Genomic DNA, 26,492 nt, shown 5'->3' with positions numbered 1-26,492 from the left:
TGGTCCTTTGAAATAAGCAGCCCACTGATGCTCTTTCCCCAAAAATCCCAGACTTCAAAGGCAAATGCAAGAGGCTTCAGCAAAGCCAATGGTTTAGCAAAGCGTTATGGAAAAAAGGAGATGGTGAGGAGCTGAACAGCCGACTCAGAAACTCAGCAGCAACAACCTGAGACACACTACGCTCATGGGATTAGATGCAGGTTTCTTGGTTTTAATACTGTGTCCAGTGACAAATTCCCATAGTTAAGAGCAAGAGGATTCGCAGCAATGTAAGAGGCTTCACTCTGTAACCACCTTTCAGCACTTGATCGTAGTTTTTGACACTGAGGAACTTTATTAATTATGAACAGAACCAACATAGCAGGATTGTCTTGATGATGTTTTGCATATCAAGGCTCTTTCACATAAGCTATACCAGGGAGTTGCTTGTAGTCTCTTTAATTTCTTATTTTAACTTCACAACTGAAAGGACTTAAGAACATCCTCACCTCCCTCCCGAACCACATCCTTTCTGCTGTCTCCTTTGTCGCTAAGTCTTGCTTATTCAACACTTTGCAGCCAGCGCTTTTCCTGAAATACCCGATTTCCTCTAACCCTCTATTCTTGAAATAGATTACCTCCAGTAATGTATAACTCAGTGCAAACTACGTGTTAAAAAACCTAAAGACTACAAGAGAAAACAGGTTGAAAAGAACCATCTTACACAGACAATGGACAATCTATTAGCCCTTGATAAACTAGATAACCATTGTGCACAAAACTAAGCTGTACAAAACCAAAAGGAGATGGCGGAGAGATCGGTAAGGCTTTCTGCCCTTTATTTTTCTCCTGGTCCAACGTGTCATCTGATCTCATTCTGAGAAAGCTTCGTGGTTATGTCAGAAGAGCCATGAATTCATCTCCGGTACGTGCAAAATTCAAACAAATTCACATAGAGAGGTAACATTGCAAAGGTAAAATCAAAACTGACGGCCAGGATCATGAGTTAAAATATTTCTTCTGGGTCCAAGAGACTGCAGTTTGGGCATATTTAAAAACATATTCCAAACTCTTAAAACAAGCTACAGGCTTTGTTTGACTGATTAAAAGATTTATTTGCTGAGGAAAACAAAAGGAAGATCCTTCTGGTGAACACTTTCTTTTTCCTTTCCAGAATATTCCCATTTGCCTTGCTCATACAATGACTTTCTGTCTCTCTTCCACTTCTCACTCTTCCCTGTGGTTATTAGATTTTTTTACAGCAAAAAACCGTCTTGACTCCCGTCCTGCCTTTGACAGAAATTTGATGTGGAAGTGGTATCTGTTCAAAAGAATTCTGAGCCCAGAGACAGCAGAGAGGTATTGAAAATGTCTATAAATAATACAGTGAATGTGTTTAGGATCTACTTCCAGGCTATGTTACAAACTCTGGCGTCCAAGCCACCATGTCCTAAGTCATCTATATAAAATCGTGACCTCTAGACTCCAGCAAAACGAGGCATCTTCTTCATGGCTTTGAAAAGCGTCTGAATTACCCCTTCCAAGCAAGTTTCCTTGTTTAAGGAAGACCCAAGATCAACTACTTTGTCTACAACCCAAAACCCAGAGCAATGGGAACTGCAAAAAGCCCTTTGGATGGGAAGAGAACAAAGAAAAGGAAGATATTTCTTAAATGATCAATGACTTGGCTTTACAGATCTGGACTGAAACATTTGGGTTTGTAGGTACAGCATCTTTTGCTGCAGAATTTCTGCCTAGACATGACACTGTTGACTCCAGACAAGCAAGGGGACAGAATCCAGTCGAGTCCCACCAGGACTGTGCCTAGATAGTCTTGGGTGCTTGGGTGGGGGATGACCACACGCTCAGGGAAGTTCTTGGAGAGCGACCCATTTTCAAACCAGTGTTCAGAGCTGATCTTGGGTCTGCTTTGGAGATGGAGCTGTTGTCACAACCACAGTGGAAACTGCTTTAGTAGAGCCAGACACTGTTCCCTGTTGGAGATGGGAGGCTGGAACAGTTTGAATCCGAACCTGTTGGAAATGGAAAGAATGACATTCAACTCATGGTAAGAACAACCTGGTGACACATTGCACTCGTGTCACACTCGGAAGCGCTTTCATATTATCTGCCTCTGCTGCCAAAAAAAATTCAGTTATATGAACAAGACCAAGCACCAAAACACAGCAAGAACAGAATCTGTCACAAAAAGATCACTCTGTCCACTGGTTATGTGAAATCGTGGCAAGAGATTCCAAGATCAGGGAGGAAGAACTAAAAAATACATGTCGGCTGCTTTTACAAGTTTTCAGAAAGAAGAATCTGGATCCATTGGACACTTTGCTTCTAGAGAATTGTTAGCAGCAGCTCTCAATGCAGATTAATTCTTTGAAATTACTGAACACTAAATTTACAGGTAGATATGCACACAAGTGATGCAATTTCTTCAAGAAATGGTGACCTCCAGAAGCCAAAGCACAAAGCACTACAAAAACACCAAGTCTTCAAGTAGTTGGCAACATTTCGTGACATGATTTTTGGTTTTACATTCATGAACTTTTAACGGAAGCCCACATATGAAATGTAAAGTCCTCACGGAGATGTTAAGTAATAAAAAAGCAAATACCATTCTATTTCTAGGTGTTGTTACCTGCGTGGCCTGGCCTTGCTGCTGCAGCTGCTGCAGTTGCTGTGCAGTCAGAAAACTCACTGGCTTGTTCCCAGCGATGAGTTTTGTCCCCGCTGGCATTGTCGTCAGGATGATATTTCTACCTAATCCACTGATGCTACGGAAAGAGAATTGTGGAAAGGTTAGTGAACAGCAGGCTGGGTCCTTCACACTCACAAATTGTTCTTCAGTTGCTAGGAGATTAAAGTTACTTAGCTAATTTACTAATGATTTTAAGCAGTGTATTTTTTCCCCCAGAAAAGTGTCAAATACACAAGTGACAAGTTTATGTCAATCACTATGACAGAGAATTCCTTTATTGCATGAATTAAACCCTCTAATTCTGGATCATGCATATCACTGGGTTCGTCTGATCAGACCTGAACACTTCTCAAGGGATGCAGAAAATAGCCGAGCACACAGTGTTCTGTCTGGAAATACTAACTGAGGGAGACACTACGAGAATTCATGGAAGAATAAACAAAATGACTTCAGTACGTGAATGCCAGAGGAATTTTCACTGAGGCAGTTAACACTTCCTTAGTTTCTTTAACAGAAAGATGGCTTCAGATTACATCTATTTTCAGGTATGTCACCTGGTTAATTCTTTCTGAAACACCCAAACTAATCTAATAGCTGCTTTCACGGCAAAAACCATTTTTTTCCTTCAGTGTGTTTGCTAAAACATCTCAGGGCACCTAAACAAAGACTCTATTCTCATATCCATTCTGTTTCTTGCAGCTAATAGATCTATTAACAGACTCCAAGTCTGTTCCACCCTCTGCTCGTGTGCTCCCCAGGAATCTATCAAACACAGATCTTCCCCAGCCTATTTCCACAACGGAACTACCAGACGTGAAATACTCACTTGGCCCCGAGGTTGCCCTTGATGATGGGGGCAGTCACCACGCTCTTGCCTTTCACCGGCTGGCTGATCACCGACAGGGGCACCGTTATTCGTGCTGGTAGTTTACCCTGGAGAAGTCGAAGAACACGTGAGGAGTTCAGCAGAGAAGCTGCTGCCAACATGCAATTAAACCACTCGGCTTGATTTTTAGGAGTCCTGGGTGTAGAAACCAACAGCGGGTTTGCTAAGGAAATCTGTGCTCCATTTCAGGCTCATTAAAGTTCACTTCACAGCTGCCTGAGCCATGAAAAGCCACATCATCTTTGCACCACAGTATTTCTCTGGGAAGGATCACTACAGCCATTCATGATTTTTATCCTTATTCAGCTTTCACGGTACAGTTTATGGTGCCTTCAGCTTTGGGCATTAAAATGGCATTAAAGCGGGAATATGGTTAAAAACATTAATATGTTATAAGCGCTTCTAGTTCTGACACAATTCCAAAGGAAGTAATTTTGGAGGTGTGAGGCACAAGGTAGGACTTCAGATACGCAAAGTTTCCTTCATTTGCTCACAACACAAGGTAAGTGAAGACATATCTGAGTGTTTTCTGGTTATTCAGCTACAATTCCGACACCATTAAATTAGTTGCAGACCCACATTCTATTAAATGTGAGCCTTTGTGGCTGTAAAGAGCAGCTTTTAGACATAAACCATCACTGTATTTCAGTATTTCCCTTTCTCATGCACCTCCAGAGAAAGCTGAGCGTTACTTACCGCCTGGGACGTAGATACGACGGTGGTGCTGACGGGTACCTGCCGCACGGTGGTGGCTCCTGTGCCTATCGTGATGGGAGTCCCTGCAGCTCCCGAGGCCACGGCAACCGCTTTGGACACGGTGGCACTCACAGTGGGCAAGGAGACAGCCGAGGTATGGACCGTGCCGGCCACGCTCACTGCCGAGGAAGAGGGGACTTGCTTAGCGTGAGTAGCTACAGTAATCGTCTGGCCGGCTTTTGGGGGCATCACCCCCAGCCCCTGCACAATTCTGATCGTAGCAGCTGGCTTGGCCTCCGTAGATGCCACTGTCGTGATGGCTTTGCTCTTCTGATCGGCCACAGTCACGCCCAGTGCGGGCATCAGTCGGAAAGCAGAGCTTGTCGGCTCTGCAGTCTTTAGGTCTGGAGTCACTTTAACCACTGTGCTGCCAGCCGGGCTTGAAGAAGCTGAAGTGGCCGTGCTGGTCTTGGCTGGAGAATCAGCGGTCTGGACAGGATTGGACGTCACGTGCAAAGTCGCGGAGATGCCTTTCCCAGCAGTGCTGCTGCCCGCAGCTGCTGTGAAGAGGTCCTGAGTCAGTTTGACGGTAGTGACTTGTGATTTGGCCAGGGTGGCCATCATGTCCGGGGTGATCCGCAGCACAGTCTGTCCCTTCGCGTCTGTGGTGATCGAGGATGGCGGAAGGCGCAACACGTCCTTTCCCTGGATCCGAAAATTGGTCGCCGTGAGCGGGATGCCGCTTCCAGGCTGGGTCTTCATGCCGAGTTGTCCTGTAATAGCCACCTGGAAGAGATCGAAGAAACGGCTGTATCAAACCAGGAGAGTACAAGTCAAAAACAAAGTAAAATTTTCTAACAGGCTGTTTGTTCCTGTGGGAATGGAAGCAGCACGATGCTAACACTTGTCTCTCCCACTCTCTCTCACCTGTTTGATGATATTCTGGCCGGCTACATTCTGGATGACTGTGGTAGAGGAGGTGCTTGTAGCAGAACTGCCTGGAGAGCTGGCTGCTGGTTTTACAGCAGGACTGGGCGCTGCAGACAGTCCTGTCACTGTGATGCCCGTCTGTCCTATCACCGAGCTCCCCGGTCTTTGCACCTGCACTGGGCTGGTTTGGGCTTTTACCGGCAGAGTCATCACAGCCTACGGAAAGACAAAGAGGCAGCCTGTGAGCAGATTAACACAATACTAACAGACTTTTTATCCCGTGACTTACGGCTTGCAAGTTCTATGGACTTTTTATTGCAATGCACAATTTAATGGTGACACATAATAAGAAATAAGGCAGGAAAAAGGAGCACTGAACAATATTACTAATGCACAACTATTTCTATGCTCCAGCCCTGCAGTTACTGCATGTTCTGAGTGAGCAAATAATCCCTGTGCACCATACTGAAACACTAGAAGTCACCAGATTATAAATCAGAACAACTCCACCACTTCCATGCAGCCAAACTCACCTGAGGGAGCACTTTGGTCTGCGTGGCTGTCGCTGGGACGCGGATTTGAGGCACCGATGCAGGCTGCTGCTGCTGGGTTACCACCGGGGCTTGCTGAGACACACCTGGGAGGCTGGACTGGGCTGTGACCACCCGGACCTGCGGCAGGCCCGAGGACGTGGTGTGATTTACCACGCGGGGAGGAACCGCCTGCGGCCCCGGCTGCGTCTGTGAACTCTGGGCTGTGGAAAGCAACGTCCCAAGCTGCGGCATGGTAGGGGAGGATACCAGAAGAACACTACGGAAAAGATAAAGCCAGTAGGTGAGCAAAGTTATAGAAAATGGCTGAGAAAGAACCCGTAACATTCATGAGCAACGTATGAAACAGAGGAAGTACCTTTGGCTGGGTTTTGCTGGCTCCGATCCAGCGCTCGATACGCTCTTGGTGGCCACAGACACCGGTGGGGGTGAAATCGGCGTTGCCGGTAATGCTGGCGCAGTCGGTGTCACAGGAGTCACGGGAGTTGGTGGCATGCTGGAGTCACTGAGGCTCAGCTGGCTGGGCTCTGATGTGCTGCTGGGTAGAGCTTTCACAGAACTCTCCTTGCTACTAGATTTCTGCAAAGAAACCACGTCAAGCATGAAGGTCTGCACAAAAACTGGGTCTGACTGTTGCACTCTGAGCACTTTAAGCCTAGTTCTGTATGGTTATGAACGACGCCCTGGTGCTAAATCCTGAAATCAGAGATAACTGTCTGCCTTCCTCAACTGCAGCCACAAATGGGCTGGTGCTACTCTGTTGGCCGCTCTGTTTGGCTGCTCCTGTTCTCAGGGAAAAGTGCATTTCAGCAGTGACAAACATTCATAACGTGCAGATTTTCACCTTGGTTAATTTGCCAACAGCAACTACTTTATGAATATTTATATATCAGTAACAATAACAATAACAAGACATCCAAAGCCTGACAGCTTCAGCACGGCAAGGGGAGAGCAGCACTCTGCTACAGATTCACCTCAAAATCTAGATCTGAAAGACCAGTCCTTTGACAGGGAGCACAAACAAATTCCATTAATCTTTCTGCTGAGATCGACAACAATGGAAACATCATGAACTGGTAACTCAACTAGGCGGCAATTTTCATCAGCCACTATGGATGCAGAATTTATGGATTAAGTAAAGCGTGTATCTCCTGCGCAAAATAACTTTACCATTTTAGCTGGAGGTTTTGGCTTCTGCTGAAGAGCTTTCTTGGCCTTTGCTGCAGCAGCTTGAGCCTGGTGGATCCGTTCTGCAAATACAAATTGATGGTTAGAGCTCCTGAACGCAAGCAAAATTACTTAAGAGGCAAATTCAGAACTGTAAGTTCCTCTTCAGACAAGAAATCAGACACATATAGTCATCTAATAGTGCAGAGAAAAATATCAAGTTAAATTAGCCAAAAAGGCTGAAAAAAGACACATAAGAAGCTGTGAATGTGCATACAGCTGCAGTTCTTGTACATGAGATCCTGTATTTCAAACAACTACTTGAAACTGATACACTTCTCTGCAAGACTGGATTTAAGTGCTGATGGGCTAACATTAGCAAACTGACTAGAGAAGAAAGCAAGACTGACAAATTAATGTTCAATATCCAGTCGGACCAAAGAAGCTCAGGAGATGTACAAAAATTTTCAATGCTTAAGATATCACCAAACCAGGCTTACCAAACTCTTCCTCACTCCTGTCCCGGTGCAGGTAGATCCACAACTTGCGTCCAATATCATATTTCACACAGGGATCTTTCTCGTAATGTAATCGATCCAGAGCACCACTAACAACAGTATTAACCTGGAAGTTCACAATTCACAGAATTACAAGATATCCCTGGTCGGACTAGCCAAAGGTTATGAAAAGAAAAGTAATCCTATTTGCAATAAAACCTGAGTAAGCTGCTAGCAATTTTCATCTGAGTAATAACTGAGAGATGCTGCAGCACAGGCTGCTGGTTGCCACCAAAGCTGAAAGCTCTGATAATTCACTCTTTCTCAATCTAAAGAGCGAGCAGATACATAGCACAGTGTTAATTCTGTAGCTTTTCTAGCTGTTTTTTTCATCATCCAGAGTTCGGTGCAGATTTGCAGCTGCTCACCAGAGCAAACATAGTTCTCACATGCTAATCAAAGCAGCATAAAAAATTATTTGGCATTAGCCACTGAATACCACCCAGGACTGTGCGGTGTGTTTTCATGAGAATCTATTTAAGATCAGACACCGCATCCAACTTACTTGAGCACTCGTGACATCGGGAGCAAGGAACTGTGAATCTTTAAGCAGCTCACAGATTTCAGCACGAGTTCCTTCTCCATTAGGAAGGCGAGCAGCAGCATCACGAACTGAAATACAAAATCAGAGCTTAATCTTGCAGCTGTAACTAGATAGTTGTATTCAGCAGATACATTTCAGTATTGTTCTCTTATCCCTGCTCTCATAGTGCATACTTGCTCACTAATAATGTAGTTTCCTAAAATAATCATTGTTTGGAGGGTCAGGGGAGCCCTTTTCTTTGGCTGTCACCTTACCGAGGGACAAGATGGTAACATATGCTGGTCTGTCTGAGCGCAGGAGAGAATGCTCTCGGGCTTTGTTTAACGAGGTTTCCTTGTCAAACACCCCTTTCACGGGACCAACAACTGACTCAAAGCCATGCATACGGAAAGTGAAAGCTTTGTGGGGCTGGCTGTAACGGTAACGTTCCTGTATTTGGAAACAAGAGGACTGAATTTAGCAGGAAACATGTAGAGCAAAGTCAAGTTATTTTACATTTCAGTTATCATCGCTCTCTAGAGAAGGGCTTCTTTTATTATTTAAAGGCTCAAATATTGCTGTATAAAGTAGTTTTGGATCAAGACAAGCACAAACTACTTCAAGAAGAATACAAAGTGCTTCTTACCCGAAGTGTGCAGGTGCAACATATTAGGTAAATTAAGCAGCTGCACAGACTAGAGAGGTGTCAGATCTAAACCTTCTGCCCAGCAAACACCCCTTCCCCCAGCAACAACAAACCCTTTCTTCCCCCTCTAATCTGCCAAAAGAGATTTCCAAAATTGAACTTGGATATTCCACCATGGACACAGCACATGTACCCAGGGAGAAGAACTGTCAGCATGTCTTTAACCTGTAATACACACTTGCAGCTACTGCAGACAAGATAACTAAGTGTATGGGTGCACTAACTGCCACCTGCTGCTTGTACTCATACACACCCCAAAAATATTACAGAGATGAGTCATCCTTGTGTGCTGGAGGATGAGAGAGGAGATACAAAGGTTGGTAATACTGATTTCAATCAATTTTGCCCAATAGCCATTGGAAGTAGAAGTGGTTTTCGAGTAAGCAGCTAGGCTGCACTATTAGAAATTGTTATGTGAGGCCAAGATACCTACTTCAAGGCAGAAGAAACACATTAATTCTTTACATTAGCAAAGCTTGCAGAGTACAAAACTGTCTTACAAATTTTCTTGGTTTAGTGGCCAACTGTTTCAACATGTGGATTTAAAATTAAGATTCGCTTCTTACCTGCTCCTGGAACACGCGCTTCTCCTCTCCAGTGCTAGGTCGGACTACATAGTCAGTCCTTCTGAAACAAAGGTCACCATCAGTTCTGAGCAACAACAAGCCTGCAAATTCTTCTGAACAAATTCTGAAAGCATTTGATAATATCAGTAAGTCCAGCAGTATTATATACTTACACTCTGGGAACTGGTGTTGTGGCATCTGAGCTGTCTTCATTTTCCTATGGAAAAACAGAGAAACGTCAGTGTTGGATTTAACTCAGTCAGGTTTTCTGCTGCTAGAAGGTGATTATTTTCTGACTCACTTTGAAAAAAGTCTGGTCTTTGGTCTCCAACCAGAGTTGAAACAGTGCTGCCAATTCCTTCTCATGATCTTGGCAAGAACCTAGTCCAAGAAATTAACTATTAGTCTGAATAATCAGAAGGCATGGTCTGTAGAAAATATGAATGTGTTCAGACAGATTTGAAGGGTGACATAAACACAGTTAGGTCAGCAACATAAAGATCTACAACCCAGCACCTTTGCTCACTTATTCTCTGTCTGCTGCTGATACTAATGTCTTCTGAAAACCTCAAATCCAAAATACATCTTTGCCCAGCTAAAAGGAAAGTTCCAGAGAAAACAAGAGCACAAGACACTCACCAAGCAATTTCCACTGCTGAGTTTTTTCCTTGAATTCCACAAAAGGCGAGAAGCTGGATGGAACATCTACAATGAAAAAAGTGCATGTCAGAGACATCATACAACTGTCCAACCCCCCAAATATTGTAATGCAAGCTGTTAAGACTCGTAATGACAGAGAAAGCATCTTACATGATTATGTGAGTGCATCTCTAAATTTATACCTTCCCAAAGGGAAAGTAAGCATCTCAGAGTAACAGTGCAAGCACAAGAAAAGAACAGAACAGGATAATGAGTCTTTCATCTACAGGCTGTCACGTGAACTGTCATAGTTCATGCTGTGAGGCACTGGGAACTGTTACGGTATAGTGACAATTCCTGGGTGCAAGGGATGCAAGTTCAGGATTTACAGCATTCACCAGCAATATGGGGAACATGAAGTATCCACGCTGCAAAAGCCACTACAACCTCCACTCTCTCTCCCTTTAAAATTTCCCACTAAGCAAATGAGAACCACAGATTAATCTAGTTTGAAAGGAATGTCTGAAATTTAGCTGCTTTAAGGCCCAGGTCAAGCTGGGTCAACTTCATGTTTTCCGTGGATTGCTCAGGGCATCATCTGGTTTATTTTTTATTATCTCTGAAGACAACCACAATGTCTTCGCACCAGAACGAGACTGATTTCTTCCTGCTTCAAACATCCTGCCTTGAGCGCATGATCTAAACAGGATAAACTGCCTGTCTAGAGGCAATTTCACACACATTTTCATATACTCAGGAATCAAGCTGGATCTTATCTACCATCCACATGCAAAACAAGTTTACCACAATCAAGAAATGTAGGCGATAAGAAACGCTGTCAAGAACACAATGAATTTTTGTAGTGATGAATTAAAGATGATTTGAGCTATAATATAAACCAGCACTAATTAGAACTGAGGTACAAGCATCATTAGTATTTTTAACAGCCATTCTTACCTCTGCTGTCACCTGTCAAGTACTGCAAGGCAGGTAAGACCAGTTCAGACCAGTTAGAGGCAAAGGAAAACCAGTTATTTAGTGCGCTGGCAGGAGAAGATTGCCAATCTAGAACTTTATCTTCAAGCTGGAGAGGAAAAAGAAATATTCTATTAAAGATCTCACACTTTAAACTATGGCTGTTTTAACAGAAAACAAAACAGCTAAACATATCCAGGGGAAAAGAAGATTTTTATATATAGAAATAAAAACCACCTGACTTTTTAAAGTAACCATATTTCATACAGCAGACACCGAAAAGAGGGAAAAACTTCCTCACCATCTCTGCCCTTAATATACAGAATACATCTAACCATGATCTAAAGAACAGCTATGGAAAGACTTAAGAGATTCAACTGACTAAATTTATGAAACATGTTAAAACGAGAATGTGGTACGTACTCCCACAGGGTTTAATTTCTTTAATATGCCATCTACATATTAATATAATCTACAGCAGGACAGCTCTGGTGAAAAATCACTATTACATGGCTGTAAGAGCCTGTGTGCCCTAGATAAGTGGGTGGTTCCTTACCACAGATAGAGTGGCAGGTCCTTCCAGAAACAGGATCTCCAAAAGCAGGAAAAAGAAGCTGGAAGATATTTCATTTATTCCAAGGCATGGCTTCATATCTTCGAGTGGTCTTCAAATGAAAGAAGACAAGCAGAGTAAGTTCCCTGAGGAAATATTCACCTTCACAACACATATTTCCCACATCCCAAGCTGCACAAAACCTGCAGGAGTCCCACAGAAATCTGAGCTGCTCTCTCCATCCGTGCAAGGCGCCCAGGGCCCTCTGGAGTACTTACTCCTCTTTGACAGAAGACAGAACGATGGGGGAAGGATCCTGAGACATGGCTGGGATTCCGTCCGCATTGCTAAGCGAGTCAGCCAAATCTTCCACCTCGGATTTAATAACCTTTAGCTTTTTTTTCTTCTTATCTTCCTTTTCCTTCACTTTTTTTTTGAGGGTTGCAAGGTCGTATAAGGCTTTAGATACAATAAAAAGTAGAACAATTAGAAGGCTTCCTATCACATTTTAATGAGAGTCAAACTATACATTTAAACATATATTCAGAAGCATGTATGTAGTGTGCACTCATTCATACTTCATTGCATCTTCCCAGTCATTTCCACAAAACTTTATTTTTCCCCTCAATGCTCTGTTTTAACAGAAAAGCCTTATTTTTCAAACCAGAGCACAGATAGAAATTAACATTCATAAATTAGCTGGAAGCACCTTCAGCAGAAGGTGGAGTGGCCTGTGAGAGACTGAAAGGGAACAACGCACAAGCCCAGAGTGGTTAGCCAGCTCTGTGACCAGCAAAAGGACACAGAAAATCTATCAAGACCACCTTTACCCTTCGCTTTTTGCACACACAGATCATATCAAGTATTCACCAGTGCACAAACACCGCGTCCAAGCCACTGACCTGCTAAGGAACCTTTCCTGCCAGCATTTACTCGAGTCATGATGTCCTCAAGAGTCACATCTGTCGTCACCAGATCAGGGTGGTCCTACACGGGACAATGGGATAGAAATTAAAATTAGGAAACACCAAAGTGTTAAGGGCACAGAAGATAACTAAGTACTGAGATACCCCAAACTTACCCGGGATCAGCTTATAAAGTTATTTACTGCAATAAAAACTGAGAAGTCTTCTAATCCTGAAATCCAAAATTTTCTCTCTCCAAAACACAACACTAGAATTATAAAATCCTTCTAAATAGATAAGCGTAAACAGGAATTGCATATATATGCTGACATGTAAATACAGGTTGCGAGTTGCACGTAAAAAGTGGCAATCATTTTGTCACTCAGAAGTGCCCTGAGCTTTACAGGTAACAGACTAAATGATAAATTGCAGTCAGACTCCCCAGACTTCTTGACATCTTACAGGTTGCCGTTTTCGTTTCTCGTGGTGCTTCCTCAACATCATCTTCAAATCACTGTCCCCAAGTTCTATCTTGTCTGCAACAAAAAAAAACTTTCAGAGATTTCACACGAAACGACAGATTTTCCAACTAATTTCTTGTGAGGTCTCAAAGTAGCTCTCACTCCTAAATCCGTATCGGCCCCTAGTTTGGTTCTCACCTGCTGTTTTCATGTCCAGGGTTGACAATGTGGGGATCACTCTCAGGGGAATTGGTGGACTCGGACAACGTCCTGGAGAACTTGGAGGCCAGGAGCTAAGATCTAAAATAAAGAAAGAAATAAAGGAAGAAATTCTATTCCTCCATGTTCATTGGATCACAGCTAATAAAGCTGGAGCCCAGTTTCCATTCTTCTATCAAAGACACTGTCCTCACATAAAAAATCTGTCTTTCTCCATTCACACCTCAAAAATCTTCAGTCCAGGTCATTACCTTCTTCATCAGAAGACAAGGTGGTATCTCCACACTCCTCTTTCACTTCCCTCAGAATCTTCAAGTAGCGCCGATGTGTCCGTCTGTCTCGTTCTTCTGTGTCATAAGTTGGTGGGATGTGCCTTCTCCTCAGGGTCGCATCGGGGCCTCCTTTCCTGGCTAAATCCAGCAAGTACTGAAGGATGAAATACAAGTGACATTAGCGATCTCAGCTACGGCATTATAAACTTGAACAGAGAAGCTCAACTCACTTTCAGCAAGTTTAACGTTTGGAGTAGAAAACAAAGGCAGAATGACTTGTTGATAGGACAGTAAGGTGTAACGGGGCAAATGTGGGACGAAGGGGACAAGGCAGACATAGAAAAAAGATAATACACACAAGCGAGAACTATGAGAGTTTCAAAACCTGAGATGTGCAAACTTAACAATGTTTCTAGTGTTCTCATGTTATAGAGGCCATCGGAAAACCAGAAAAGCAGCATTCATTAGAGGAAAATACCTCTGAGAACTGTGAATGCTCAAATACCAAGACAACTGATTCATTACAGAGCACAAGAAAGCGAGGATCACGCTCCGAAGGCACTCACGTTGCGGGAAGCGAGGATCTGCTTGAGCAGCCGGTAGAAATATTGCTGCTGAGAGCTCAAGTACCGCTTGTACTGGGACTTTAAACAGAGCTGCCGGTATTTCACAACTTCAGGATTAAAGTGTCCATCTGTAAGAAAGAGGTAAAAAATACTTGAGTTTTCATCGAGCTCTAGTCAAGAACTTAACCCAGAAAATACAGTTTATTACACTCACTGACCCCGGAAGAGTTTCTGGGCGATGTGCAGTGGATTTCCGAAACGGAAGTTTTCACCGCTGAACAAGGCAGAGATGACTTTGCTCTGATGCTCTCGGTTGTTTTCAGGAAAGTGGGGCAGGAATTTCTTCAGGTGGTCTCGCTGAGCGTCTGTCAGCACCTCCTGCCACGTCGACAAGCTGACAACTTCAAAGAAGATGTCGGGCTAAAGAAGGCAAAAAAACATAGTGAGGAAAATGCATCCATGATGATTTTGTAGCCCTAACGGTTTTTTAAATAACGCAAGAGACTGTTTCACGCCAAATGCGGAAAATAATAGAGGAAAGGTGAGGAAATTAATGACACTACTAGCAATGAGAAAACAAATTCAAAACTCCTAACTAACAAGACCTTCTTAAAGGCAATTTTAAAATAAGAGAGGTTGTTATCTAGAAAAAGAACATAATAACGGTTTCATAAGATGTTTCCTTGAGATTAATCCAAGCCCTTCTGAAAACCTTTTCTAAGACAGTCAGAAAGGTTTCCTCTCTTTTCAGTTTGCTCTGAAAGCTCCGCAAAAGGAGTTCAACACACAGTTCATCAAGGATCGGAAAACATAAAGCGTTTTAGCGCTGCTCACGTCCTCCAGCAGGTCCTCGGGCAGGCTGACCCGGGTGCTCCCCAGCATGCAGTCCTCCATGATGCGCCCGCCGTGCCCGTCCCCGTCCCCGTCCCCGTCCCCGCAGGGTCCCAGCTCCAGCGGGTCCGTCAGCATGTGCTCCAGGGAGTCCATCTTCACCCCGAGACGCGGCGGCACAACCCTTGGGAAACAAAAATCCCCAAGTCTAACGCATCCCTGGCTGGGGGGGGGGCATGTTTTGTGAAAGTGTAGTTGGGTGGTAAGAAACATAAGGTATTATAGCGTCAATTTGTTGTTTAATTACAAGAATAGCCATGAAAATAAAGAAATGCTTTGCCAGACAGTGCATACTGAAGAGAAGCTGCTAAATTAATGTATGCTGTGATTAGGCTACAAAAGACGTACCCATCATTAACCAAGTGACGTGATACATTCTTTCTGACCACCTGTAAAACCAGGGGATACTGTTCAAGTTTTAGATACTTCTGCACAACAAGACGGAGACAGAAGATGAAGTAAAACATTGTTTAGAAGCAGAGTCCTCAGCTTGTATTTAACTAGCAATTAATAGATGCATTGCAAGTGAGAAACTAAACAATTATAACTAACGTCATCAGTTATTTCTTAGCATAGATGGAGTGTATGTCAAAATTTTCAGAAGTTGTAACGCATCTGTAATCGTTATGTGAATATAAGCAACGCAAAAGCATCCAGTCTTTGGAACACTCATAGAAGATGATCCCCAGCGCTGACAAAATAAAGAATTAATTAATTATTAATTAATTAATTATACTGTTAAGTATAATTAACTCTGCAGTTATTTCTTCGTTTCAGCACCATGCACAGACGGGAAGGTACCTGTGACCCATCTTGCTTTGCCTCCCACCTGCAAAAACCCCATGTCAATAGAGCTAAATACCATGAAAAACTGTATTTAAATCCTGAAGGCGGTTTTAATGAGCAAAAGGTCTAAGTTTGGGTACTTCTCAGGCCGGGTTTGCAGCTCTGACAGGACCAAGCCCCCGCCTCCCCTCAGGCACCACTGGGCAGAGCTGTGCCCGCCCCCCGCTTCTTCAGGGAGAAAAAAGCGCTAACCGCGCGGAATAAATCACCTAAAAATATAAATAAATCACTGAAACAGCGTCGGAGAGTAAAAACATGACAGAACCCCCCGTGTCTCATACCCGCTGCGCTGACTCCGGGAGCGACACCGACGCGACCGCACTTTCCCGCGGTCTCCCCGCCGCGGGGCTGCCCGGGGAGGTTGGCGGACCACCCGATCCCCGCTGGGTGGCCCCGGGTCGGTCCCCGGTCGGTTCCCGGGTCAGTGTCCCCTCGGTCCCTCAGCCCCGCCGGCGACCGCTGCGCCGGGCCGGGCCGGGGGGGCGGGAAGCCCCCGCACGCGGCCCGCACCGGAAGGCGGAAGTCGACGGTGGAGAGCGCATGCACCCTGCGTTCTTCCCGCCGCGCCTGCGCAAAGGGCCGCGGGGTTGTGTCGCGACAGAGCCCATCACGACGAAGGACATTTAAAAGGCGACAACCCCCTCTCCCCCCAGTGAACAGAGGCGGTGGGACGGTGGGTTTTTTTTAAAAAAAAGAGGAAAAGATTTATTAATTTCGTGTATTTTACACGGGGGAGGTTGCACAAGACTCCGAACACGAGAACAGTCACCGAATGTCCAACGAACACACACAGTTAAATAAGAGGAGGGGCCGAGGTGCGAAATGAGGGTGCTTGTGGCACTGTTGTCTTTGTTTGTTTGCGTTCCACGACGAAGGAGAAACGACTCAAAATGCTTCCAAGGAACAAGCTGCAGTGATGCCCATTTTTGAGCAAAATGACATTGAATGAGAGATCTTTGGGGTGCTCTGACTTAATAATAAATCCTGTACCTTCTGCACTGCAGAAATTGGGAAGAAAATCCATGCAAACTCTTGGCTGTGTTGTTGTTGTCTACAACACTCTGTGCAATCACTGTTGTTCCTTACTTGGGAAGGAAAAATTCATGATACTTCGCTTTCCAGGGCTGCTTTTCTCACACTGAGGCTTTGGTTTAACTCGAGACATTGTGGATTAACGTGGGTACCGAGAAACTGCTCTTGCTGTGGGACAGAGTAAAAGCTTTGTTAAGAGCTGAGTTCACAGAGGCTGCTTTAAAATAGTTTCCTGGAACACAGTGTAGTTTTTAACTTCAAATAACTGGTACAAGGGTCCTTCCTCATCCTGTGATCCTTTCCTAAATAGAGCAAAAGATTTTTAAACCCCCCACTTGCAATATCACTAAGTGGAAAAAGCTTGATGTTCATCTAAGACTACAGCACTTTTAAGACTTCAAAATTGCTCCCGTGAGGCAGGATCCACCTGGAATATCCCTATTTCCAAGACTTCTATTTTCCTATTGACCATTTTTTACTTGTTATTAAGTAATTTAGCAGCCTGAAAACAAAGCCAGGACAAAACCTCTCTCACACGAACAACATCGCATCACCCAACGTCACAATTCAGAAGCCCTCAGCAACACGACTTCACGTCAATTAGTGGGATGGGCTCCTGTTTTAATGGTCCTCATTAACTTTGCCAGTCTCATTAGCGCCCCAGTACAGTGGTACAGCAAGAGAAGCAAAATCCCAGGAACAAATTTATCTATATTTTGATCTCATCACATGCAGTCGCTATTTCCACGCCATATTAACACATACGTTAATTACCAAAGCAATACCTGCTACGAGGCTTTGCCTACATGGAGCTCAACGTCCTCCTGTCCACTCTGAATTCGAAATTCATGTCTAAAAGCTTTAACTCCGCAAGGCCCGATACTACGACGTGTAAACATCCATAGGGCTTACTCACATGGGTTGTTCTCATCTCAATCTGTGTGAGTACTTAGGAAAAAGGATCCTGGATTCACACTCAGTGCAGCACAGGAGAAAACAAATTTAAAACCAAAACAAGCCTCCCTCAGTTCTTCAATCTCTAGGGCCATTAAGAGAAAACATCCTTCTTTGCTTTTCCTTTTATAAATAAAGGTGTCCTGCTAGGCACAGACATTCCAGAATGAGTTTTCAAGCGGAGTGAAAGGAGGTTTAAGGTTTAGACATACACAGTATATCCGTGGAGTCGTAGTCATATTCTTGCAAATACCAGAATGCATTAAATAACCAACCGACAAGATCTGTGAAGGAGAAATACACAAGAAAAATAAAATACGCTGCCTTAAAAGGTAAAACCTTCTCTTTCCCTTTCTCCTGGTCCCTAAAAGTGACATGAATTCTGTACATAGACCAGGTCTAGCAAAGGAGACAACCCTGCCGTGGCTTTCTGCGTCCCGTCAATAGTGGTCCACGAAAATGTTCCTTGTGCGTCCTGAGTCCAGGGCCAGTCACTTCACAGAACTGTCCAAAGGAATTACAGTGCATCGTTAACAAGGTATTTGGAAAATCAGAGTTATTAATTCTCCATCCAGTCTTCAAGGGGAAAAAAATATATCCACTTGGAGGTGAGAACAGAGACAACTACCCTGTCTCTTCAGAGCTGTGCACCTGCACCCTCGTTTTCTCCAGGCAAGATTATCTTTAGGTCTCAGCAGAAGCTGCTACGCAGACTAAGCTGAGACTTTAATTTACAGGCAAAAGTGCGATTTTCCCTGCAAATACTGGAGGGGAAAGGAGATAACAGTGACTCCGTACTACCATTCTGTGCTACTATTTCAATCAGTTTGTTCCAAATACGGGTTTAAGACTGCACCTTTTTTTCTCTCTGGAACTGCTTGGTAAAACAGGGCAGGGCAGACAGCATGTAAACAGTTCTCTAGGATCGGAAAAATAGTAATAATTTAATGGACTGCTTCAGCGCATCTTCACAGCTTCATCGTTCTATCCATCCCCGCGCACGAGGAGCCACCGCTTTGCTGCTGCTGCTCTTTTTCTCCAGGTGGTCTGCTCACATTGAGTTGGTTTACTCCCTTTCACCCTGGCTGCTCAAACAAGGACAGAGGAATGAATTCTGCCACGTTTTGGCAATTTACACCACGTCCTCCTCTTTAACAGCTCCTACTAAAAATATACATACAACGTAATCAGCCAGTTAGCCTTCAGTCAGGCAAGCTTTTCCCCATACAATTGAAATTAAAGGTTGTTTACTGGAGACACTTCCAAAACGGAAAAATAAGGGTCAGCAGACATGCCAAAAATAAAGTCCAGAGCAAGCAGAGCTTTTGCTTCTCGTTCTTTTTGTTAAAAGCTGTATAAAATAGCATCCCAGAATGATTTGGAGGGTACTTCTTCATGGTCACAGGGGACTTAAACCCTCTTAAAGCATTAACTAGAGCTCCGAGACTTTAGTTGGCATTAAGTGAGCATATACTTCAAAATATATAGAGCTCCAGGATGCCCGTGTACCTGGGCTTTTTGGGGGAGGTGACAAGTGACACCACGAGGCTTCTTCACTCGTGTTCTGCTGAGAAAGTTCTGGGTTTGGCGATGTGGACCTCGCTGCCGCCGCTGCCGTTGGTGGTCGTGGTGATGATGTACTGGGCGGTTTGCTGCTGGCCGCTCGGCTGCGATTCCAGGGGCTCCGCGTGGGCTGGTGGCTGCGAAACGCCGACCGGGACCTCGCTGGAGAGCGAAGAGTTTTGTTTTGCCTCCAGATCGGGCTGACCTTCAGATATCACATAGTGAGTCTGCGTGGGGAATAGGAAAAATAAGGAATAATTGTTTCATCTTTGTCCTGGTGCTGTGCTGGAAGATTTTGAAATGAAGTTGTATTTCACTTAAATGAATCTGAGAGCAGCAGAAGCCTAAGACAGCAGCAACTCTTCTTATTTTGCAATTGTACAGATAACAAAAAGCTATCAAAATACTTCTAGAAACAGTTCTGAAATTTGGTTTAATACATACAGCTTAGTCAAACATTTTTAAGACTAGTTAATACCACTAAATCATCCCTTATCCTGCAAACATGACTGAATGAACACTTTTGACTTAAAGTCACATATACAGGGGACGGATGCAGAAATCTATTTGTAATCGCCAAATAAAGGACTATGATGTAGATTAGAAAAAAACCAAATCACATATTTCCCTTTAAGTTCATGAGATTATTTCCTTTTGGACTATACAGTCCGGACCTCTTTAAGTACACCGTCATTCTCTCCTCTCTGTGTCCCAGTCATCATTTTGGCATTCCTTTAGCCTTCAAACTTTAGGCTTTAAGCCTGATGCGTTATTCTGGATTAAAAAAACCCACACGATGATTGTTTTCCTTACCTGAGTAACTGCTTTTACTTGCCCTGTGTTGACGGTGGTGACCGGTGTACCCACAGCAGTCTCTGTGATCACATACTGGCCTTGGGGAATGGTCATCATCTGAATTTCAGATGCTAAAAAATGGAAATTGAAGAATGAAAAGCTGCAGGTAAACTCAAAGGCCACCTTAAAAGATAATGCCTTATGTTAGAAAAATTTCAGGCCTGTAACAGTGGTTGTTAAATAGACATTCAGGTAAAGCCTTGTAAAACTCGACAGGTCTAACATCAGCTGCAGATTTGGCAACTCACGCCTAGAAAACACATCCTGTTCTGGCCCAAGAAATCACAGAATTACCATCTGGAGCTGCATGAAGATGAAAAATCATTTCCTGTCACCCCCATCTTCTGTATGATTGTTGCAAGTACCCACGCAAATTCAAACAAGCTGCTACCCAACACAGGGATACTTGCAGAATCCAAGTTCTTTGGAATAAAAGAGCCCAGTCTGCCTGCCCAGACCACGCATCAGAGAATTACAGATCTGCACTAGGAAAGCTAGTACAGCCATTTTCATTTGTTTAAAGCTGTTTTATCTTCCCAGACCTCTCTGAATATTAACCACAAAGCTTAATGAGCTCTGAAAATATGATCCCATTTGGAAGCTGGAGAAATGGAGCACATCCTAGTCCCACACACAAGCCAGACTATTAGTGAGAGCTCCTGCTGACACTCACAATAGCTCCGAAATGAGTTCCACGTGCTGGGGAGATACGTGTGCTGGACTGAAGAGCTTTGCTGCTGCTGGAGGGCTTGGGTCGGCGTAGACGGAGTTGTCTGCATCTGCGAGGGGCTGAGCTCCTGCTGAGATTGTTGTGAGGAGGGACTCAAAGGCTGAGCCCCAACCTAAAAAGAAAAAAGTGTGGGGGGGGAGGGATTAAGTGTTCTCAGTGTACTAAGGATTGTCCTGTTAGAGACATTCCTTCTTAGGAAGGGAAAACACCATAAGGAGTTTCTACAGCGTATTGAACACAAGAAATGCAAAGCTCTCCTCCCTCTCCCCCAACTTGCTTTGTTTTGTGTTTCATAAGCAAAGATCAGGAAAATGAAATGGAGACACTGTTTACCAAAGGTTACAGAGCGAGTCTGTGGCAGAAAACAGAGATGAGAGGCTAAATACGACCCAACAGCATGAAGAGCTGAACTTCAATTATTTGAGGAGTGCCGGTCCCATTTGCATCTTTCAATTGGCTAACTTTATCAAAGCTGCAGATTTGTCTGTTCCCAGCCACCTCTCTTTACCTTGTATATGCTGTTAGGAACAAAAACCCCAAACAAAACCACAACAAAACACCCCCATGAACCCTAGGAACATCTGGGAACCACCTCATGATCTCAGAGACGTTTATGTGAGAGTCATTTCATGTATGGTCCTTTAAATGACATGGAAAAGACTACGTCCTAGATCAGCACGCGCAATGCGCCAGCTGAGCCAACTGGTAGGGGAAAAGTTTCCTACAAGAGAGAAGTGAAATACCTGTGATGATGACTGAGCTGCTGGCGATGGCTCTGTGACCTGGATGTGCTGCACCTGGATGGCATGTTGGGTGTACGTCTGGGGATCGTGAAGCTGCCCAACATCCACGGTGGAGTGCTGGGACTGGTGAGGTGAGGTAGCCTGGAAAAAAACACACAAAAAATCAAATCAAAGCAGAGGCATATACTTCAAATTCTTTGCAAAAGCTGCTGTGTAAACCTCTTATGTGGTACAAGGTCTGGAACAATAAGGTATGAGCCTTAGTGAGGCCATGGAGCACTTCTGGGAGATAAAGAAGTACATTTAACAGATGTAATGGTACTGAGATGGTTCCATGTCTGTGATATCAATGGAAAGGACATCCTGCAGGATGGACTCAAATCAAAGAGTCAGAAAACCAGGATTAGTGTCAACCACTGGACAACCCTTCTTTGTAAGCACCTTTCTACAAAATGTAAACACACTCAAGATCTGCAGATCCAATACTGTAGTTTGACATTGCTCTGTATCAAGACAAGTGCTTTAAGTCTTTCCAATTAAAGGCTTTTTTGAGCAACACTTGTTAATGATACCAATTGGAGGAACTTAATTACAAGTCTCAGATCTTGATAAAATCAATATTAGCTGCAGGAATCTGTATTCATTCTCCTGTATCATTAGAACAGCTATGGTCAATATTAACTAAGGCCATTGTTTAGGCCTTTATTAACCAAATTCGTAACTAGATTTGTAACGAGGGGGAAGAAAGAAAATGAAATTTCAGATTCCAATGCAAACACAGGGTAATTTGAGCTTCACCCCGCAGATAATCGATTTGAAGGCTATGGCGATTTCTTACAGCTGCCCAAGTTATTTTCCTTTCCTCAGCTCGGTTGCTGTAGTTACACTCTGCTTTTATTTTTAGGAGGCTGTTGAGCATCATAGAGAATGAATATTCTAACATGATATGAAGGGGAAAAGCAAGTGCCTTCTGTACTTCCAATTTTTGGCTCTGGCTCACTGAGAACAAGGAACTACAAATGAGTCTTCCCAGCTGCAAAAGAAAAGGGTCACCCATTAACCCACTTTTCCAGTTGCTAGAAAACCTTCCTAGAGCAGACTCCAGCAAAGGTGCCCTGATGGGTAGAACTAAATTAGGACTGTGCAGGAATCTCTCCAGGAAGCTGATCTAGACTGGCAGGACTATTTCTGCCCAACACACAATGTTTACAATGGAAACCCTAAGCATTATCTATCAATTTATCTGTAAAAAATAGTCTGCCCCACCTTTTGTAACCACTCCTTAAATCCCAGCATTACAGCCCCAAGAAAGCAGAGGCTTGATATGGTGACGGTCAAAACCACATCAGGTTACTCACCTGGGCCACTTGAACAACCTGCAGCTGTATGTGCTGAGGCTGCTGCAAGCCGGTTGTGGACTGCGACACTGGGATGTACTGGATTCGTTGATAATCCCCCTGGGGAGTCCGATAGTCTGTTGTGAGGGTCTGGGATATCTCCGTCATGGCTTGTGTCAGTAAATCTGTTGTCTGAGTAGGCAGAGAGACACAGACCATTACCACTTATTGTCTACAGGACTGAATACTTTTGTAGGGCTGTAATTCTTTCATCACACTGAATCTACACGTACACCATTGAGCCTAAGGATCATTTATTAGGGCTTAACACATTATAAGAGCTTAATGTGTACAGAGGACAGGGTGTCCTGACTCCTTACCACAACGGTTTCTCCGGTGGTGCTGTCAGTGGTTAGAACAGCAGGAGTGGAACTGATGACAGCTGTTGTCAGCGGGGCATGTATCGTGTTAGGGAGCTGAGCAAACTCTGGGTGCTTCTTGCGAATGTGCTGTACCATCTTTGTCTGCAGAGAGATGGACAAGAGCATTAGAGAGACTGTCAGTAGCTCCACGGACTGCGGCTTTTAGGTTTTCCTCAGTAAGGCAGCATCAGGATTCACACTATGGGATGCTCTGCTCAGCAAGAAAGAAACAAGGATCATAAAGTCGCTGCTGAGCTATCTGATATTGAATTATCGCCCCAAACAACACACCCATAAGCTTTTTAACACACAGTCAAATATTTTGGGGACCTTTTCCAGATGTCACCTTCTCTGCATTTGATTTCCCTGCTGCTCTCCTTTGCCACTGTCAGTGAGCAGTTTCCAAGCTTTTCCATTTGTGACAGCACTCTGATAACACTTCTATTTCTTCTTTCAAGCTCACACCCTCTACTTAGGGAACCTTTTTACCCTACAAACAAGAAAGAGAGGCTGAGACAACCCCCGTACCTTGCTGCTGTACTGCTTGGAACAGTGAGGACAGCAGACCGGAGGGGTGGCGATGGTACCCGTCAGCTGGGTGTGGGTGCTCAGCATGGGGTCCGGCTCTCCCGGGCCTGCAGGACGCAGTTTCCGGATGCTCGGAGGTAGCTCAGCACCGGGATGGTTTTTCAGGATGTGTGCTTTGCGTTTACTGGCACTCTTGTACACCTGCAGGGTCAAAATTTGGAACAAAAATGGTGTAATCCTGATGTCAGCACAGAAAACAGCTACCAGTTGCCTTTATCTGCAACGTCTGCATGTTGCTTTAGATACTGTTAGTTAAATCCCCAAGTAATTACAACATAAGGCATGAATATATTAATACATACACCTTCCAGTGTTTAATCAACCTGTAAAAGCAACTCAAGTAGCATGCAAAAGCCATTTGCAAACATGTTGTATGTCACAACAAAATATCAAAGCGGGACAGGAAGGTAAGCAGAAAACCTTTCTTGCCCGATATTTGAAGGCCAAGTGTCAGATCCAAAGACTGCAGAAAAGGAGAACTGCAGTTTTCAATTCGCATTCAGCTGCCTTGGCCTAAGTGCATTTTGTCTTAATTTCTTTTGGATGGTGCTGCAGAATTGTTGCTGGCAAGCACATCAAGAAAAAAAAAGCTACAAACCCTGCCAGATGTTTCTACGCAGAGACATATTTGTTGCATTCAGGTCTAGGACTGACTCCAAGGGGTGACTTCCTTACATACCTTATCACAGTACTGACAGAAGTAATCTCTGTTGGGTTTGATGATGGGCAACGTGAGCTCTGGCACCTCTTCTATTTTCATGTCTGGATGTCTCTTTGACAAATGATTCACCTTACAAAGAGAACAAGAGAGCATATTACAGATGGAAGCCAAGAAACTGCATCTTCTAGACATGGATAACAGCCAAACCAAAACTGTAACGGCGTTAGCCAGCAGCACTGGACGCATTTGCTGCTGCAAGGGTTATTGTCAACTCACAGCCAGCTGCTGAAGTTAAATGTGGACTTGCTAGAACTCATTTACAGTTTCTCTAATCAAAATAAGATGGAAAGGGTTAAAATAGTTTGCAAGTTAAGAGTGAGGTAATGTAAAAGCCATCTGCCCAGGGAGGCCTTTGCTAGCAGAGATCACAACCCTCACAAAATATTTGCAAATAAGATCTCTTGCTGCGTGACACCCTCCACGCAGCGGCAGTTACAGGGCATGGCCAGGAGAGGCCCCTCAAGAAGGGACAACAACAAGAAAACAGGAAAAAGAGTCAGGAAAACTGAGGCAGTTAAGGCTGAACTAGGCAATAAACAAATCTCATGTTCTGCTAAACACATTATACATCAATCAGCATTATTGTTGAGATGTGGTAAACAACTAGATATACAACACAGGCAATTAAAAAACGCAAAGGCACGCATTTGTTGAAGAGAGAAAGTTTTAAAAGATACATGACCTCATCTACAAAATTCTCCCAGTTTCACAGCATCTTTGTGTTCCAACATTACAATTCCATCTTTATTCCTTAGCTACTCATCAAGATTGAGTACAGAAGTTGTAAGAGAAGCTCGAGCACACAGATACTCACCAACATCCCCCTCCGGCGGAAACCCATCATGCAGAGTCGGCATTTGAACATGAAGCTCTCGTAGTCAGTGGAAGCTATCCGAGGCTTGAACGTTTTGGAGCGGCTGATTCGATCAGCTTTCTTGGCCTCCCTCTCTGGGTTGTGCATCCTCTGCATGTGCTCTCGCAGTTTGTCTTTCCTCTAGAGAAAGAGCAATCGCGGAGAAAAACATCAGCACTGCTTATTGCCTTGCTCCCTGTTACAAGGAAGAGCCACATATAAGTTGTTCAGAGATCTCTTCAGCTTTTCCTCTCCACTGCTGCCATGAGACAGTTGCATGCTCAGTACTGGACTTAGGTCTAACAAGACACCTTTGGGGTCAGGTTTATCCTTCAAACCAAGCTGAGGTTGCTCAGCCACAAAGTGGGAGATAAACTAATGCTAATTTTGCAGTCTCTGTGAGAACGAACCCCTTCACTTTGGCTTTTCTTTGAATTTATCTGGAGGGAGCCTCATAGCTCATATATGACACAAAGTGGTGCGAGCAACTTGCAGGCACATCTAGTGCATTTACACATGGTAATTTCTTCCACCTTTGAGAATATGAGCTTGTCTACTTAAAGGAGGGCAAAGAATGTTGTTCTCCACCTGTATCAGAAAGGATCCGGTCCAGAGTCATCTTACCTTGAACTGCTTGCCACACGTGGAGCACAAGAAGTCTTTGCGGTCTGAGTGTCGCAACATATGGAGCCGCAGCTTGTCGGGGCGGCAGAAAGCCTTGTCGCATTCTGTGCACTGGTAAATCTTTTCTGAATGGAAACTGCGTACGTGTTTCTTGACCTAGAATGGCAGATCACAGAAAAATGGAATTTATTCAAAAGAGAAGAGTGTGTGGTAAAACAGTCTCAAACTCTTAGAAAAAAAGAAGAAAGGAAAAAGATTCTAAGACTTCTCTAACCTGCTTTGGTTTAAAGAGTATTTTACCAGAACAGGTCATGTCTTGAGAGTAGTTTCTATAAAGTCCTAACATCTTTATTATACATCTGGATGGATGATTTGATTTCCTCAAGACTGATTCTTGACGGCATCAGCTATTGCGCAGTTGGGCACTTAACGTGCACCAGAAGTCCATGAGGTATGAGTTTTACTGAATCAC

The 26,492-nt window shown here is 44.0% G+C and overlaps 2 protein-coding genes across 35 annotated transcripts in view; both read right to left on the bottom strand.

Annotated features, from left to right (window-relative positions):
* Positions 1-190: 190 nt before the first annotated feature.
* Positions 191-16,131, bottom strand: NFRKB (nuclear factor related to kappaB binding protein). 2 transcript variants are annotated; one of them, XM_065040382.1, is made up of 26 exons: positions 15,880-16,131; positions 14,696-14,876; positions 14,080-14,281; positions 13,862-13,989; positions 13,275-13,449; positions 13,003-13,104; positions 12,806-12,879; positions 12,341-12,425; positions 11,717-11,897; positions 11,442-11,550; positions 10,868-10,994; positions 9,911-9,976; positions 9,573-9,652; positions 9,445-9,488; positions 9,272-9,332; positions 8,275-8,449; positions 7,982-8,088; positions 7,420-7,543; positions 6,923-7,002; positions 6,111-6,331; positions 5,735-6,011; positions 5,199-5,417; positions 4,272-5,057; positions 3,516-3,622; positions 2,630-2,765; positions 191-2,012 (listed from the first exon to the last, which is right to left on the bottom strand). In XM_065040382.1, exons 2-26 carry the CDS (start codon positions 14,846-14,848, stop codon positions 1,887-1,889), a joined length of 3,945 nt encoding a protein of 1,314 aa, XP_064896454.1. In that variant the 5' UTR covers positions 14,849-14,876; positions 15,880-16,131; the 3' UTR covers positions 191-1,886. The 2 variants fall into 2 exon arrangements, with proteins under 2 accessions (XP_064896454.1, XP_064896455.1); XM_065040383.1 differs by having other exon boundaries at positions 9,272-9,329.
* A 145-nt stretch (positions 16,132-16,276) lies between these two features.
* The window catches only part of PRDM10 (PR/SET domain 10), a 36,484-nt gene continuing 26,268 nt past the window's right edge, over positions 16,277-26,492 (bottom strand). For all 33 annotated transcript variants that reach the window (XM_065040395.1, XM_065040407.1, XM_065040404.1 and 30 more), the window contains 10 exons: positions 26,021-26,176; positions 25,358-25,537; positions 24,502-24,612; positions 23,763-23,963; positions 23,193-23,336; positions 22,834-23,004; positions 21,476-21,616; positions 20,676-20,844; positions 19,961-20,073; positions 16,277-19,374 (listed from right to left, as the gene is read on the bottom strand). In XM_065040395.1, coding sequence (XP_064896467.1) covers positions 19,138-19,374; positions 19,961-20,073; positions 20,676-20,844; positions 21,476-21,616; positions 22,834-23,004; positions 23,193-23,336; positions 23,763-23,963; positions 24,502-24,612; positions 25,358-25,537; positions 26,021-26,176 — 1,623 coding nt within the window. In that variant the 3' untranslated portion in view covers positions 16,277-19,137. The remainder of the gene's footprint in view (positions 19,375-19,960; positions 20,074-20,675; positions 20,845-21,475; positions 21,617-22,833; positions 23,005-23,192; positions 23,337-23,762; positions 23,964-24,501; positions 24,613-25,357; positions 25,538-26,020; positions 26,177-26,492) is intronic.

This window comes from Columba livia, chromosome 24 (assembly GCF_036013475.1).
Source record: "Columba livia isolate bColLiv1 breed racing homer chromosome 24, bColLiv1.pat.W.v2, whole genome shotgun sequence".
Lineage (NCBI taxonomy): Eukaryota > Metazoa > Chordata > Aves > Columbiformes > Columbidae > Columba > Columba livia.
The sequence above is the reverse complement of the archived record's forward strand: the minus strand, read 5'-3'. Positions and strand labels throughout refer to the sequence as shown.

Excerpts from the sequence above, each read along its gene's own strand:
- NFRKB (XM_065040382.1), bottom strand. The coding sequence starts at position 14,848 with ATGGACTCCCTGGAGCACATGCTGACGGACCCGCTGGAGCTGGGACCC. Across the intron at positions 9,333-9,444 it reads ACAACACCAGTTCCCAGAGT|AAGGACTGACTATGTAGTCC; the intron begins GTAAGTATATAA and ends CCTTTGTTTCAG. Across the intron at positions 6,332-6,922 it reads CAAAACCTCCAGCTAAAATG|AAATCTAGTAGCAAGGAGAG; the intron begins GTAAAGTTATTT and ends GTTTCTTTGCAG.